Raw genomic sequence first — 16,237 nt, forward strand, 5'->3', positions numbered from 1 at the left:
CAAGGCCTTGATCTCTACTGTTCAGTATGTGCTGCCACTGGCATGGGTCCTAACCCATAACAGCTCACCATAACTGAGCTCCAGACAAACAATGATTACATTATGATATAATCAAATAACTATTGTACTGTAGAGAAGCATCTCTATTCTCTTCTGTATGAGCCACACAAAGAGGCTATCAACTAAACCAACTGTCAGCTAAAACCCATATGCAGCATTTGTTTAAAGGCCCACTCACTAATGAATCTCATGACACATTAATAAGTGATACTGTTTATGTCATCAAAAAAATGTACTGTAAAAATCACAGTGTGCCTTTAATGCCCCTATCACAGTGGGCTATTAATGCCCCTATCACAGTGGGCCTTTAATGCCCCTATCACAGTGGGCCTTTAATGCCCCTATCACAGTGGGCTAGTAATGCCCCTATCACAGTGGGCCTTTAATGCCCCTATCACAGTGGGCCTTTAATGCCCCTATCACAGTGGGCTATTAATGCCCCTATCACAGTGGGTCTTTAACGCCCCTATCACAGTGGGCTATTAATGCCCCTATCACAGTGGGCCATTAATGCTGCCCGGATTCAGTCCTTTCAGTTGAACCCGGGTGGCATACACTGTATTGGGACACTAACCTACAGGTATTCATACTGTCAAAGAATGAAAAATATCCATAGCATTTTTTGTCCATAAACTGTGTACTGTGTCAGACTCCTTTCCAAGCAGATTCAAGACAATATTTGCTGTTGAAACACTGCAAGACAATGGCCATGGCTTGTAAGTGATACCTCCATACCACCAGCTAGGTCATCTGTCATTGTAATAGTATCATCCTTTAGGAATGTTGTACACATGGCAATTCAGTCTACACATACGTTACCTACTAGAGCTGCCCTAGTTAATGAAGCAGCCACCTAAGCTCTTAGAGGGAAACAGCTTACACAACATGCGTAGAATAGAGACTAAAGAGGCAAACACAGAATCACATGCGTGGCATTGGGAGCATGGCTGTCGTACCTTTCTTTCCAGTTTCAGCACCGACGATTTTCCCGGCTCGTACTCGAAGATGCTCTTGGGCTCGGCACGGTACTTCCTGGTGTCTACCTTTTTGTCAGGGGGCTCCCAGTCGTTCCTGTAGGGGGGAGGGGAGGAGAGAGCAAATCCCTATTAAGTCAAGCAGTCTCCATGGCAACTAGCTGGGGCTAGTTTTTTGGGTGACAGCTCCATCATCAATAGTGTTTTCCCGTACAGTAAAGCTCGTGCCCCTCCCACTCTCCATCTCTTTTAGTCTCCCTCTCTCTCTTTCTCTCTCTCTATCAGAGCTGTTTTAACAGATTATTTAATAAAGAACAAAATGTACGGTCATGTCAAGGCACGAATCAAATCATGCTACCTAACTAGATTGAACCAAAGACCCTAGCTGCATTTCCTGAGAGAATAGACCACAAGGTAGGGGCGGCAGATAGCCTAGTGGTTAGAGGGTTGGGCTAGTAACTGAAAGGTTGCTGGATCGAATCCCTGAGCTGACAAGGTAAAAATCTGTTGTTTTGCTCCTGGACAAGGCAGGTAACCCACTGTTCCCCGGTAGGCTGTCATTGTAAATAAGAATTTGTTCTTGTTCTAGTTAAATAAATATTTTAAAAAAATATATATATAAAAAAGTGTGGTTAATGTATTCTGCTTCAGAATATACAGTGAGCTCCAAAAGTACTGGGTTAGTGACAATTTTGTTGTGGGTTTTAGCTCTGTACTCGGGATTTGAAATGATACAATGAGTATGGGATTAAAGTGCAGACTGTCAGTTTTCATTTGAGGGTATTTTCATCCATATCGGGTGAACTGCTTAGAAATTACAGCACTTTTTGTACATAGTCCCCGCAATTTAGAGGACCAAAAGTATTGGGAGAAATTCACTTATATGTGGATTAAAGTAGTCAAAAGTTTACTATTTGGTCCCATAATCCTAGTTTGCAATGATTACATCAAGGTTGTGACTCTACAAACTTGGTGGATGCATTTGCAGTTTTTTTGGTTGTGTTTCAGATTAAAACAACTGGCCCTAGTGTTGCATTAAATACTTTTACGGAAACAAATGCTTTCTATCACACTGAGACCCAGCAATAAAATGTTTTCCTGTCTAGTGGACATCAGTTCTTGGTCTGTATCTCTGAGGCCATGCAAGCCACTGTATTAAGTCCTGTTGTCCTTTTGAGAGGGACAACTTTATCTTCCTGGTTCTAAAGAAAATGTATGCCGTCAAAATTAGCACATTTTATGGACATTTTAAAAGAAGTGTGTGTAATTATTCATGATAATTTTTTGATATTCAAATGGTTTCTAGTAAGTGAATATCTCAGGAATAGTTAAGTGAGTTGTCAGGACTGTGTAATAATATTGTTCACATTAAATAAGAGCTAAATAAGAGCTTATCAAGAAATGTCCTCTGTGAAGGACACACTATTTTTTAAATCTCCTGTACCCATTGACTGTAATGTCACGTTTTTCATATTTACGTCCTAATTTTACACTTACAATAAAAGATAAATAACAATATTTTTTCACATTGTTTTCTTGGTTAAATGATTTTTTTATACCCCAAACACTTACTTTATGTTATGTAACAATGTGATAAAATAAATAAAATGAATCTACACTTTTTGGGGAGGCCTCAGGAGGCTATTACCCCCATTACTTATGGATCAAACTGCTTATTGTAGTGGCAAAAATGTTGCAAACGTCATTGTCAAAGAGCAGAGAGTGTTCCACAAATGGATAGCCATCACAAATGCAGTCTCAGCAGGGTTACACGCTAGAGGTAACTAGATGTAACATGTACAGTGCATTTGGAATGTATTGATTTGGAAAGGCAAACACCTGTCTCTATAAGGTCCCACAGTTGACAGTGCATGTCAGAGCAAAAACCAAGCCATGAGGTCGAAGGAATTGTCCGTAGAGCTCCGAGACAGGATTGTGTCGAGGCACAGATCTGGGGAAGGGTACCAAAACATTTCTGCAGCACTAAAAGTCCTCAAGAACACAGTGTCCTCCATCATTCTTAAATGGAAGACGTTTGGAACCACCAAGACTCTTCCTAGAGCTGGCCGCCTGGACAAACTGAGCAATCGGGGGAGAAGGGCCTTGGTCAGGGAGGTGACCAAGAACCTGATGGTCACTCTGACAGAGCTCCAGAGTTCCTCTGTGGAGATGGGAGAACCTTACAGAAGGATAACCATCTCTGCAGCACTCCACCAATCAGGCCGTTATGGTAGAGTGGCCAGACTAAAGCCAATCCTCAGTAAAAGGCACATGACAGCCTGCTTGGAGTTTGCCAATTGTTACCTAAAGGACTCAGACCATGAGAAACAAGATTCTCTGGTTTGATGAAACCAAGATTGAACTCTTTGACCTGAATGCTAAGTGTCCCGTCTGGAGGAAACCTGGCAGCATCCCTACGGTGAAGCATGGTGGTGGCAGCATCATGCTGTGGGGATGTTTTTCAGCGGCTGGGACTGGGAGACTAGTCAGGATCGAGGGAAAGACGAACGAAGCAAAGTACAGAGAGAACCTTGATGAAATCCTGCTCCAGAGCGCACAGGACCTCAGACTGGGATGAAGGTTCACCTTCCAACAGGACAACAACCCTAAGCACACAGCCAAGACAACGCAGGAGTGGATTCGGGACAAGTCTCTGAATGTCCTTGAGTGGCCCAGCCAGAGCCCGGACTTGAACCCGAATTAACATCTCTGGAGAGACCTGAAAATAGCTGTCCAGCGACTCTCCCCATCCAAACTGACAGAGCATGAGAGGATCTGCAGAGAAGAATGGGAGAAACTCCCGAAATACAGCTGTGCCAAGCCTGTAGTGTCATATCCAAGAAGACTCAAGGCTGTAATCGCTGTCAAAGGTGCTTCACACAAAGTACTGAGTAAAGGCTCTGGATACTTATGTAAATGTGATATTTCCGTTTTTTATTTGTAATATATTTGCAAAAATGTCTAAAAACCAGTTTTTGACTTGTCATTATGGGGTATTGTGTGTAGATTGATGAGCATTTTTTTGGGGGGGGGAATCCATTTTAAAATAAGTCTGTAACGTAATTTTTTGTTGTTGAAAAAGTCGAAGCACTGTATACACCAAGGAAAGGGCTTGAGCTAATATGGCATGCCATCTGCAGCTTCCGTGAGCAACAGTTTATCCTCCATCACCTGTCTTCCTTCTTTCTCTTCATCACTCATTCCTCCACACGTTTTAGAGCAGGGTTCCCCAAATTTGACCCCACAAGTTTTCGGAGCATAAACAAAAAACAATATATATATATTTAAAACACCAGCAAATCAGCTCCAAGTGATTTTAATTTTGGAAATCTGTTCCAAAATATTACCACGTATAATATGTGATCGTATACAAATGAAAATACGTTTTGAAATGATTATGAGGTTAGCATGAGTCAATGTCAAACGTGAGGAACAAAATACTGTTCCTACTGCTCGGTACTCATCTACTGTAGATGCCCTTCTGATTCCTCAAAAAAATTGAATATAACCAGAAAAGTAGAATACTTGAATCCATGACAAGTGTGTAGTCAAGTGTGTAGGTTACATTTTACGTGATTACATTTTCAGTACCACACCAAACATGTTAGCTAAAATGAATATAATCGTTTTCCTCTTATTGTATCTCATTACAGTCCCTCATCTAAAAGTGCTACCAAAAATGCATCCCCTTGTGAACAGCTCGGCAAAGGCAATTCATTTATAATGAAGAGTAAGTTCATTGGGTTAAGAGGTCTTCGAGGACACACTATACTACTGTCCATATTTAAAGGAACGGCAATAGAAAAAGACTTACCTTTTGGCAGGTTTGAGGGAAGAGGACCGTGTTGGCACAGGCATAGACGACCTATGGTCAACTTCAGCAGCACTTTTTGATCGTGGGACCGCTTTCACTGAAAATAAACACAAAAGAACATCAGATCCTGCTCTGAAAGCGGCTTGTAATGTTTTGCTTAAACTGAAATAAACTGAAATCTTTCTCAGTGTCTAAAGTCTTCGTGTAGGGGCTCGTTCTCACAATTTGGTTGTACAGTCAATTTAAACAAGATCCAAAAACCATGCTATTGAGATCACATTATAGATATTCTATTATATATATTTGAGTTTATTTTATTTTTACAGGGACAGTGCACATTAATCAACGTTTCAGTAAAAGTGCCGGTTTTAGCCAGCCGGCTAATTTTCAACCGCAGTCCCTGGGCAGGTTATTAAAAACAATTACAATATAGACAATCATTGAACAGTGAGCACACGCAGAGTAACATAGGACAAGCAAGACATAGCATACAGACAGAGCAACATAGGACAAGCAAGATGTAGCATACAGACAGAGCAACATAGGACAAAAAGCAACAAGACAAAATCCATAAAAACAACAAAGTGTTTCCACACCTCACAAGCTACAGACAACAGACAACATGGAAAGCGGCAATACACAGCTAGGGATTATGTTCACAAGTCTGATTGACCTTTAGCCATGTCGTCATGCATTTTGTGAAAGTGTGATATGTGGTGCAGTTATGTGTGTCTGATGGCAGTGTATTCCAGACATGGGAAGCTCTCACAGAGAAAGCAGATTTACTAAAGGTGCTTTTCCTTAAGGGAACTATACAGTCACCTCTCATGGCAGACCTTGTGGATCTGCTGCCATATGTTTGGGTTTTCTGTTTTACAAAAATATTGAGTGGAGGGGGAGCTAGGCCATTTAGGATCTTGAATACAAGACATATATATATATATATATATATAGTATCTCACAAAAGTGAGTATACCCCTCACATTTTTGTAAATATTTGAGTATATCTTTTCATGTGACAACACTGAAGAAATGACACTTTGCTACAATGTAAAGTAGTGAGTGTACAGCTTGTATAACAGTGTAAATTTGCTGTCCCCTCAAAATAACTCAACACACAGCCATTAATGTCTAAACCGCTGGCAACAAAAGTGAGTACACTCCTAAGTGAAAATGTCCAAATTGGGCCCAATTAGTCATTTTCCCTCCCCGGTGTCATGTGAATCGTTAGTGTTACAAGGTCTCAGGTGTGAATGGGGAGCAGGTGTGTTAAATTCGGTGTCATCACTCTCACACTCCCTCATACTGACTGGTCACTGGAAGTTCAACATGGCACCTCATGACAAAGAACTCTCTGAGGATCTGAAAAAAAGAATTGTTGCTCTACATAAAGATTGCCAAGACCCTGAAACTGAGCTGCAGCACGGTGGCCAAGACCATATAGCGGTTTAACAGGACAGGTTCCACTCTAAACAGGCCGCGCCATGGTCGACCAAAGAAGTTGAGTGCACGTGCTCAGCGTCATATCCAGAGGTTGTCTTTGGGAAATAGACGTATGAGTGCTGCCAGCATTGCTGCGGAGGTTGAAGGGGTGGGGGGTCAGCCTGTCAGTGCTCAGACCATACGCCGCACACTGCATCAAATTGGTCTGCATGGCTGTCATCCCAGAAGGAAGCCTCTTCTAAAGATGATGCACAAAAAAGCCCACAAACAGTTTGCTGAAGACAAGCAGACTAAGGACATGGATTACTGGAACCATGTCCTGTGGTCTGATGAGACCAAGATAAACTTATTTTGTTCAGATGGTGTCAAGCGTGTGTGGCGGCAACCAGGTGAGGAGTACAAAGACAAGTGTGTCTTGCCTACAGTCAAGCATGGTGGTGGGAGTGTCATGGTCTGGGGCTGCATGAGTGCTGCCGGCACTGGGGAGCTACAGTTCATTGAGGGAACCATGAATGCCAACATGTACTGTGACATACTGAAGCAGAGCATGATCCCCTCCCTTCGGAGACTGGGCCGCAGGGCAGTATTCCAACATGATAATGACCCCAAACACGCCTCCAAGACGACCACTGCCTTGCTAAAGAAGCTGAGGGTAAAGGTGATGGACTGGCCAAGCATGTCTCCAGATCTAAACCCTATTGAGCATCTGTGGGGCATCCTCAAACGGAAGGTGGAGGAGTGCAAGGTCTCTAACATCCACCAGCTCCGTGATGTCGTCATGGAGGAGTGGAAGAGGACTCCAGTGGCAACCTGTGAAGCTCTGGTGAACTCCATGCCCAAGAGGGTGAAGGCAGTGCTGGAAAATGATGGTGGCCACACAAAATATTGACACGTTGGGCCCAATTTGGACATTTTCACTTAGGGGTGTACTCACTTTTGTTGCCAGCGGTTTAGACATTAATGGCTGTGTGTTGTGTTATTTTGAGGGGACAGCAAATTTACACTGTTATACAAGCTGTACACTTACTACTTTACATTGTAGCAAAGTGTCATTTCTTCAGTGTTGTCACATGAAAAGATATACTCAAATATTTACAAAAATGTGAGGGGTGTACTCACTTTTGTGAGATACTGTATGTATGTGTGTGTGTGTATATATATATATATAAAATAGAATATCCAATCCAAATTGCCTCAACTCCCAGCCTTTCATCCAAAGTCATATAGAGACATTCAATCTCTACCATCTCAATTTAAATATGTTGCTTGTTTGTTTTTTGCTTTTTAATGCACTTTCAGATTATTTTCTGTAATAAAAAGCGCTATACAAGTGAAATAAATTATTATGATTAATTTCTGAATCTAAGAGGATGACAAAACGCACCATCTTCCACATAACCATAGGGGGAGTGACCGTCATCTGTAACAGAGAGAAACATCATTATTATAAATACACTATAAACATGCACATACTAGCCTGCTCCACTGGCAGTTCCACTTGTATACGTCTTTGCTATGCAACGTTAACCAAGGGTGGGTGACCCCATCTATTGTCTGTTAATAGGCTTGATATAGTTGTGCTACATATTTAGATCCTCAGTACAACCAGTAGAGGTCGCTTTGATAGCAGCAGTGCCACACTATAACGACAGAATTCTGTGAACTGCTTACTATAGCAATGTTACAAGCAGTGAATTTGTAGAATGCCAAGGTCAAGTATGTGTTTACTACATTAATCAACTGTTCAAGACGGACACCTTAACGCATCGTCGAAGATATCTAAAACAGAAGTGAGATTAATAATAGCAATTAAATGTTTTTTAAATGTAGACCAAAAAGACATGTTATAGCCTGCATCTACAACAATAGCTTTCCAGGAGAGGCCATAGTTTTTAAAAACATCTAATCACGATGCCTGAAAATCAATATTCATTGTTAATTCAAATACATTACGCTGACATACAGTTGAAGTCGGAAGTTAACATACACTTATGTTGGAGTCATTAAAACTAGTTTTTCAACCACTCCACAAATTTCTTGTTAACAAACTATAGTTTTGGCAAGTCGGTTAGGACATCTACTTTGTGCGTGACACAAGTAATTTTTTCAACAATTGTTTACAGACCGATTATTTCACTTATAATTCACTGTATCGAAATTCCAGTGGGTCAGAAGTTTACATAAATTGACTGTGACTTTAAACAGCTTGGAAAATTCCAGAAAATGATGTCATGGCTTTAGAAGCTTCTGATAGGCTAATTGACATCAGTTGAGTCAATTGGAGATGTACCTGTGGATGTATTTCAAGGCCTACCTTCAAACTCGGTGCCTCTTTGCTTGACATCATGGGAAAATCAAAAGAAATCAGCCAAGACCTCAGAAAAGAAATTGTAGACCTCCACAAGTGTGATTCATCCTTGTGAGCAATTTCCAAAGGCCTGAAGGTACCATGTTCATCTGTACAAACAATAGTACACAAGTATAAACACCATGGGACCACGCAGCTGTCATACTGCTCAGGAAGGAGACGCGCTCTGTCTCCTAGAGATGAACGTACTTTGGTGTGAAAAGTGCAAATCAATCCCAGAATAACAACAAAGGACCTTGTGAAGATGCTGGAGGAAACAGATACAAAAGTATCTATATCCACAGTAAAACGAGTCCTATATCGACATAACCTGAAAGCTGCTCAGCAAGGAAGAAGCCACTGTTCCAAAACCCCATAAAAAAGCCAGACTACGGTTTGCAACTGCACATGGGGACAAAGATCATACTTTTTGGAGAAATGTCCTCTGATCTGATGAAACTAAAATATAACTGTTTGGCCATAATGACCATTGTTATGTTTGGAGGAAAAATGGGGAGGCTTGCAAGCCGAAGAACACCATCCCAACTGTGAAGCACGGGGTTGGGAGCATCATGTTGTGGGGGTGCTTTGCTGCAGGAAGGACTGGTGCACTTCACAAAATACATGGCATCACGAGGAGGAAAATGATGTGGATATATTGAAGCAACATCTCAAGACATCAGTCAGGAAGTTAAAGCTTGGTCACAATTGAGTCTTCCAAATGGACAATGACCCTAAGCATACTTCCAAAGTTGTGGCAAAATGGCTTAAGGACAACAAAGTCAAGGTATTGGAGTGGCCATCACAAAGCCCTGACCTCAATCTTATAGAAAATGTGTGGGCAGAACTGAAAAAGCGTGGGCAAGCAAGGAGACCTACAAACCTGACTCAGTTACACCAGCTCTGTCAGGAGGAATGGGCCAAAATTCACCCAACTTATTGTGGGAACCTTGTGGAAGGCTACCCAAAACATTTGACCCAAGTTAAACAATTTAAAGGCAATTCTACCAAATACTAATTGACTGTATGTAAACTTCTGACCCACTGGAAATGTGATGAAAGAAATAAAAGCTGAAATAAATCATTCTCTCTACTATTATTCTGACATTTCACATTCTTAAAATAAAGTGGTGATCCTAACTGACCTAAGACAGGGAATTGTTACTAGGATTAAATGTCAGGAATTGTGAAAAACTGAGTTTAAATGTATACAGTTGAAGTCGGAAGTTTACATACACCTTAGCCAAATACATTTAAACTCAGTTTTTCACAATTCCTGACTTGCCAAAACTATAGTTTGTTAACAAGAAATTTGTGGAGTGGTTGAAAAAACGAGTTTTAATTATTCAAACCTAAGTGTATGTAAACATCCGACTTCAACTGTATGTATTCCATGCATTTCTGCTGTAACACAGCGTACAGCCAGAGCCGTATATAATATATCCAAATATAAGGCTACAAGGCCAGGTACAGCTCTTCAAAGGGCACAGTAAGCGTCTCTTCCTCCTCTGTAATTGCACAGTACAGTATGTCCTTTACTCCATCAGGTTAGCTAAACATTTCTTCAAACACACCGTAAACAGAGTGCTTTTCAGAGGTTGTCAGTCAAAGCACTTTGGAAGAAGCATAACATATCTTCATGAATAAGTAATGCTGTTCTTGGAAATCTTGGAATTGCGTACAATTTTCGTACACACTTTCTTTGATCAATTATTCGATGTATTGATCGATTGATAAATTGATTGACTCAGTAAATAACCAGACATCAGTTTGCTTGGGAGCAGACATGAGCAGAAACAAAGGGAAAATAAGTAGATCTGTACACAGCACATACACTGAGTATACCAAACATAAGGAACACTTTCCTAATTTTGAGTTGGGATGCTGGCCCATGTTGACTCCAACGCTTCCCACAGTTGTGTCAAGTTAGCTGAGTCCTTTGGGTGGTGGACCATTCTTAATCCACATGGGAAACGGTCGAGCATGAAAAACCCAGCAGCGTTGCAGTTCTTGACACAAACCGGTGCGCCTGGCACCTACTTCCATACCTCATTCAAAGGCACTTAAATCTTTTGTCTTACCCATTCACCCTCGGAATGGCACACATACACAATCCACGTCTCCACTTCATCGACACTGATTGATGTGGATTTAACGAGCGACAACAATAAGGTATCATAGCTTTCCCCTGGTCAGTCTATGTCATGGATAGAGCAGTTCCTAATGTTTTGTTTACTCAGTGTATACTGTACAAAACTGCATGCAAAGGGGTGTAGGCCTACATTAGACATGCTTGACATTCATGATTTAAAAACAACTGTCAACTGTTGATAGTACAAACAGCTAAATAACTATGATTTCATACAGAATACAGAATAAGTGAATACACATGCACACACAAATAGAGGGCTTTGCACCAACTAGACCGGTTTACATCTAGTGTAGTGTAAAAATGCTGATATACTGTACATGGAACACAGACAGTGTGATCTACTACCGCCTGTATAGTACATACAGGGCCTCTCTGTCATGCTTAGTTGTTGTAATACATAGCACTTGAGCACCATCTAGTGCAGGGATGGGCAACTTTATTGGGGTAGGGGCCACAAAAAATCTGAAGTCATCATGAGGGGCCGCAGTGGCTCGCGGTTCTGCGTACCCACATTCTTACCTACACATGCAGTCAGAGCCTGCCTTAGGGTTTTGGGGGCCCTAAGCACATTTTTGTTGGGGGGGGGCCACACACACCTTACGGGCAAAACACTTTAGCGGCCCCCTTCTTGACAGTGGAGAGAAAAATATTACGTTTTAGAATTACTTTCCTGCAATTCTACACATTTTGCAATGGGGCTTAGAGAAAATTTAGCAATTTTGTAATTCATTACATGCGATTCTACTGATTTTGCCATGCGGCGGAGAGAACATTTTTAGTTTTACAGCTAATTTCCTGCAATTCTACACATTTTGCCTTGACTTATGCCATGTTAATATGATATCTGAGTGAAAGTGACGTACAAACCAATGTAAGTTGGGACCCTGATTGAGTTCCATTTTAAATTGATCCACGGGCCTACAAAAAAGGGCTGCCAGTTGCCCATCACTGATCTAGTGACTGAAATGTTCCTAATCTATCTCCAGTACTGCATCTTTTGATCAGGAAGAATTGAAAGGCCAGGAAATGTCTGTTCATGAAGATATTCATATTAAAAGATGAGCAGAGCTTACAATATATGGTCCATGAATTAGGTAATGCAAAACGGTATTCATGTTAAACATTAGTTCAAGTGAATTCATGGCGTAGTCTTGTATTACTCTCACTCTTAGTTTTACTGAGCAAACCAGTGCTCCAATTACTGACCCGTTTTCAATTCTATCAAGGCAATGGTAAGTAACAAAAGGAGAGTCAACACAGTCATAAGGGCATTATAATGAAGGGATTATACATGATTAGTAAAGTCAGGAAGTGGAGCCATGATTGCTATTGGGTACCTGTTGTTTTCATCTGCATAGGATCATAGGATTCAGGGAATATGTAGGTGGGGCGATATGGGTTTTCCTCAACAGGTTCTGAGCGAGGCAACGGAGACAAAAAACACACACAAACGTGACAACAGCGAACACACTCACAGACTCACAACGACAACGGCTTGACAGAAACAACAGACACGTGGGTCAACATCAAATCAAACCCACACATGAGAACAGTGAGTTCGATATTTGTCATGATCCCCTTACCTGGAATTCTGTGTATCTTTTTAAACATGTTCTTGTACCAGTCCTTGGACTTATCTGTGTTCTGAAAAAAAACATATTCATGTTTTTTAACATATTTAAAAACAAACAGGGGTTCTGACAAAAATATATAAATGGACTGGCATTTGGCAATCCATTCATATCGTTTTTTCACCACTGTACTCCCTAGCTAAGCATTAAATGAAAAATGCCCTGTGAAGGGGGCTCCCGAGTGGCACAGCTGTCTAAGGCACTGCAGTTCAGTGCTAGAGGCGTCACTACAGACCCTGGTTTGATTTCAGGCTGTATCACAATGATTGGGAGTCCCATAGGGTGCTGCACAATTGGCCCAGCGTCGTCCGGGTTAGGGTTTGGCTGGGGTAGGCCGTCAATGTAAATAAGAATTTGTTCTTACCTGACTTGCCTAGTTAAATAAAGGTTAAATAAAAAAAGAATTAAAAGGCTACAGATTATTTAAAAAAGGCACAAGAAAAAGAAAGGAACTTACACTATTACGCACAACTCATAACATCTGGACTGTACACTCATAGGTGTGTCTTCTTAGCCTGATTCCAGATCTGTTTGTGCTGTATAACTAACTCCTATGGTTGTAGTCATTGTTTGGCATGACCACGACCATAGGAGTTGGCTATACAGCTCAAACAGATCTGGGACCAGGCAGGCTACTCTCCTCTCTTTATACAGTAACTTCATATTGTTTTCTTACCCGTACTGGCACGATGGGCTGGTTCAGTGGGCCCAAGATATGGGATTGAGAGTACCTCATCCTCTTGCCGTCCATATCTGGGTGTTGTCTCAGTTCTCTCTCTGTTCCAACTACAGGTCCTGGATCAGGCGATTTGTCCCTCTCTGGGGTGGGGTCTGAAAATGCCAACATTGCTGTGTCAAAGGGAAGAGAAGTGCTACAGTGGGTCCTACCAGTCAAAATCTGTCCTGGCAAATAGCTCTACGTACCCCATATGATCCACAAGCAGACTATGCAAACGATATAGAGTCATTTCAATGGTAAAACATGATAAACAGATGCCACAAAAATACCACAGCAATTGAGATAACTAATTACAAAATGCTTTACAATGAAAAATGTAACCCCCCCCAAAACATATAATAAGTGCAGTAATTTATAAGATAGCTTGGTATTGTTAGGAAGTACTCTTCTTATGTAAGTATGAGAAATGGTCCACTATCTCAGAGCAGGAGCATGAAAACACGTCACATTGGGCCGACATGAGGCTGACAGCAAACATATTTAGGCACCGTTCAGGCAGTAAAGGGTGAAGGTAGTAGATGGATCCTGCTCATTCGACACTACACAGAAGAAAATGGACTGAAACAGGTAGGGACGATTTTCAACCAACAAATTAGCTAAATCGACCATATTATCAGGTAATGAAACTAAATGCTGTCCAGCCAGCAGCAGGAACTAAGATTGAAAAGAGGAAGCAGCGGACAAGACACAAGACCCCAGCGCATACCTTCCATATTAGAAAGCTGCTTTTGTTGCTCTGTTGTGAGGAGAGGACAGAGATGGACAAAGGACAATGAAACAATGCTAATCAAAGGGGTCAAGTCTGAGCTGCTTTGAGCTGGTCAATCCATGCTGGCAAACATACAGTAAAAGCCCAATCAGCCTTCCAGCCAGTGTCACTTGACTCTCTATTCCAGACACATACATTCAGAATTTAGTCCACACTTCACAGTGTGGTCAACGGATTTCATGGCAATTTCATCCGTAACCCACATACGGAACTACCCAGAATCAGGGGTGCTTACCTCTGTTGTGTTGTAGCAGAACTATGGTTGGGTTGACAGTGTTAGTGGTGGATGGGTAGGCAGAGGTGGCCTTTGTCGACGATATATAGTTCTGAATGTCAAAAGAGGCAGGAATCTGGGGTTCTTCTGTCTTCAAAGGTGAACTTCCCTGGTAATGAGTGAATAACACTTGTGAGTGATGCTGTTCCTCTATTATATATACATTTTTGATAATAATAATAAACTGGAGTAGTTGAGAGTAGTTGAGCAGGAACATATTCTGGTTTGCTAAGAAAAACACAGCTTTTAGGCAATAACTTCAATTGACACATAATAAACAGCAAAAATACACCAAATACGGCTATTTAAATCACACTGAAATGTGGTTTTATTCACATTAAAACAAGCATGCAATTATCAAATGTATTATCCCATAAATGCCCAAAATAGGGGCAATTAACAAAAATGTTAGATGAAAACGCACCTGGGCTTGAGTTCTGTTGACTGTAGGCAAATCAGCTGTGATGTCGTGGAAGCCTCCATCAGCCAATCCCGTTTGAGAGCTGTCTCCATTGATCTGGCCGATCCAACCACCTGAAATGATCCCAAAACAATCTCAGTTTGGCCAGTGAATAACAGTGCAAGACGACCAGAAACCTAACAATACTGAAAGATACACAAACAAACCACTGTACTCTTGGCAATCTTTGTCTCTTGGCAATTAACACGTTTCAGAGATTAACACTAAACTACAAACAGGAAACAATTCATCCTCAATTGAATAAATCTCTGGCTGATCTTGCGGTGACCAAACGCTTCCTATAGCGCTTTTTCCCGGACAGAGATGCTAATATCTCCATGGAGAAAGAAACCCAATGATTCTCCCACAATCTGTGAACTTTGTCATCAGAACAAGGCGCCTATTCAGTGGTCTGTAAAGGCTGTTTGTTCCAATGGCCTTTATATTCAGTCTCACCAACAATTAAAGCATCTCCCCCAAAGCCTTGGGCAGTTTAAAGCCCAGTTGTAACGTGCTGAATGCAACAAACAAGTTCACAGTCAAGGCCCTGTTTCCAAAGTGCAGCGTGGGCAGGTCCAAACGAACGTTTTTTTTTTGACAAAACACAGGAAAATATGAGCAATCATTGTCAACGATTCTCTGTTGTGCTGGGCAACCAAATATAAACACACTTTCAAATGTGACAAGTTATCTCACTTTAATATCAAAACAACAGAAATATGTGCACAAGTGAATCCAGCTGTACTTGAAGTACAGTATCTCAAGGATTTTAAGACTTCTGTGAACAGAAAAGCTTGGCAATACAGGGGATTTTCCTCCATATGCATCAAGATAGCAAAACAAATGACTAAATAGTCATTATTGCTAGTGATTCATACTATGACATAAGATATTACAATGTGCTATTTTGTTAACGGGAACATTTCCTTCCAGTTTGCCTCATCAGCTATATTACTCCAGCTATACATCTGGCCTCTAACTTGTCCCTTTCACAGAGCTATGCTGGCATTTCACTCGACTCTGTATTAGAAGGAAAACTCTACATAATAACAGAGATATTAGATATACTGCACATATGTACATATGCTGTAAAATCTAAGATTTTAGAGAGCAGCTTCAGCATTCTCTTTGACTTACTTGGTGCTGTGTCAACATTCGATTCTTCACTGACGCAGTCCTCGTCGTCTATGTGGACCAGAGTGGCCCTCAGAGTCACGACCCCCTTCCCTTTACACACCCTTGTAGGGTCCAGCTCTATAGCTAGATAGACAGGTACACACAATGATGTTAGCACCAGACTTTCATTTGATCTTCACAGTCACTCATTGTTCAGAGGCAAAAGATGTGTGAAACATCCTCACAGACACACATTGTTTGACTCTATTCTCAGAGTGAGCTTCAATAATCACCATGAGACATAGTTCTATTGCCTCGGGTCCTGAGGGAATCCATGTTACTTCACGCCCCAAATTATAAAAATAGAATGTAAATGTCAAATCCAGGCCAACACTTTAATACTCCCCTCATCCATATAATTAATTACGCACTAACACCATTAGACAAACTGAAATGGT

The 16,237-nt window shown here is 41.2% G+C and overlaps 1 protein-coding gene across 8 annotated transcripts in view; it reads right to left on the minus strand.

The window, feature by feature from the left end:
- Positions 1-16,237, minus strand: part of LOC106576818 (sorbin and SH3 domain-containing protein 1) — a 79,366-nt gene that overhangs the window by 34,276 nt on the left and 28,853 nt on the right. For 6 of the 8 annotated variants that reach the window (XM_082964695.1, XM_082964693.1, XM_082964698.1 and 3 more), the window contains exons 4-12: positions 15,801-15,923; positions 14,628-14,737; positions 14,165-14,312; positions 13,098-13,270; positions 12,374-12,434; positions 12,128-12,205; positions 7,676-7,711; positions 4,849-4,945; positions 1,017-1,131 (exon numbers count right to left, since the gene is read on the minus strand). In XM_082964695.1, the coding sequence (XP_082820821.1) occupies positions 1,017-1,131; positions 4,849-4,945; positions 7,676-7,711; positions 12,128-12,205; positions 12,374-12,434; positions 13,098-13,270; positions 14,165-14,312; positions 14,628-14,737; positions 15,801-15,923 (941 nt within the window). The remainder of the gene's footprint in view (positions 1-1,016; positions 1,132-4,848; positions 4,946-7,675; positions 7,712-12,127; positions 12,206-12,373; positions 12,435-13,097; positions 13,271-14,164; positions 14,313-14,627; positions 14,738-15,800; positions 15,924-16,237) is intronic. The other 2 variants (XM_082964696.1, XM_082964697.1) reach the window with 2 other exon arrangements.

Source organism: Salmo salar, chromosome 18 (genome assembly GCF_965601325.2).
Source record: "Salmo salar chromosome 18, fSalSal1, whole genome shotgun sequence".
NCBI lineage: Eukaryota > Metazoa > Chordata > Actinopteri > Salmoniformes > Salmonidae > Salmo > Salmo salar.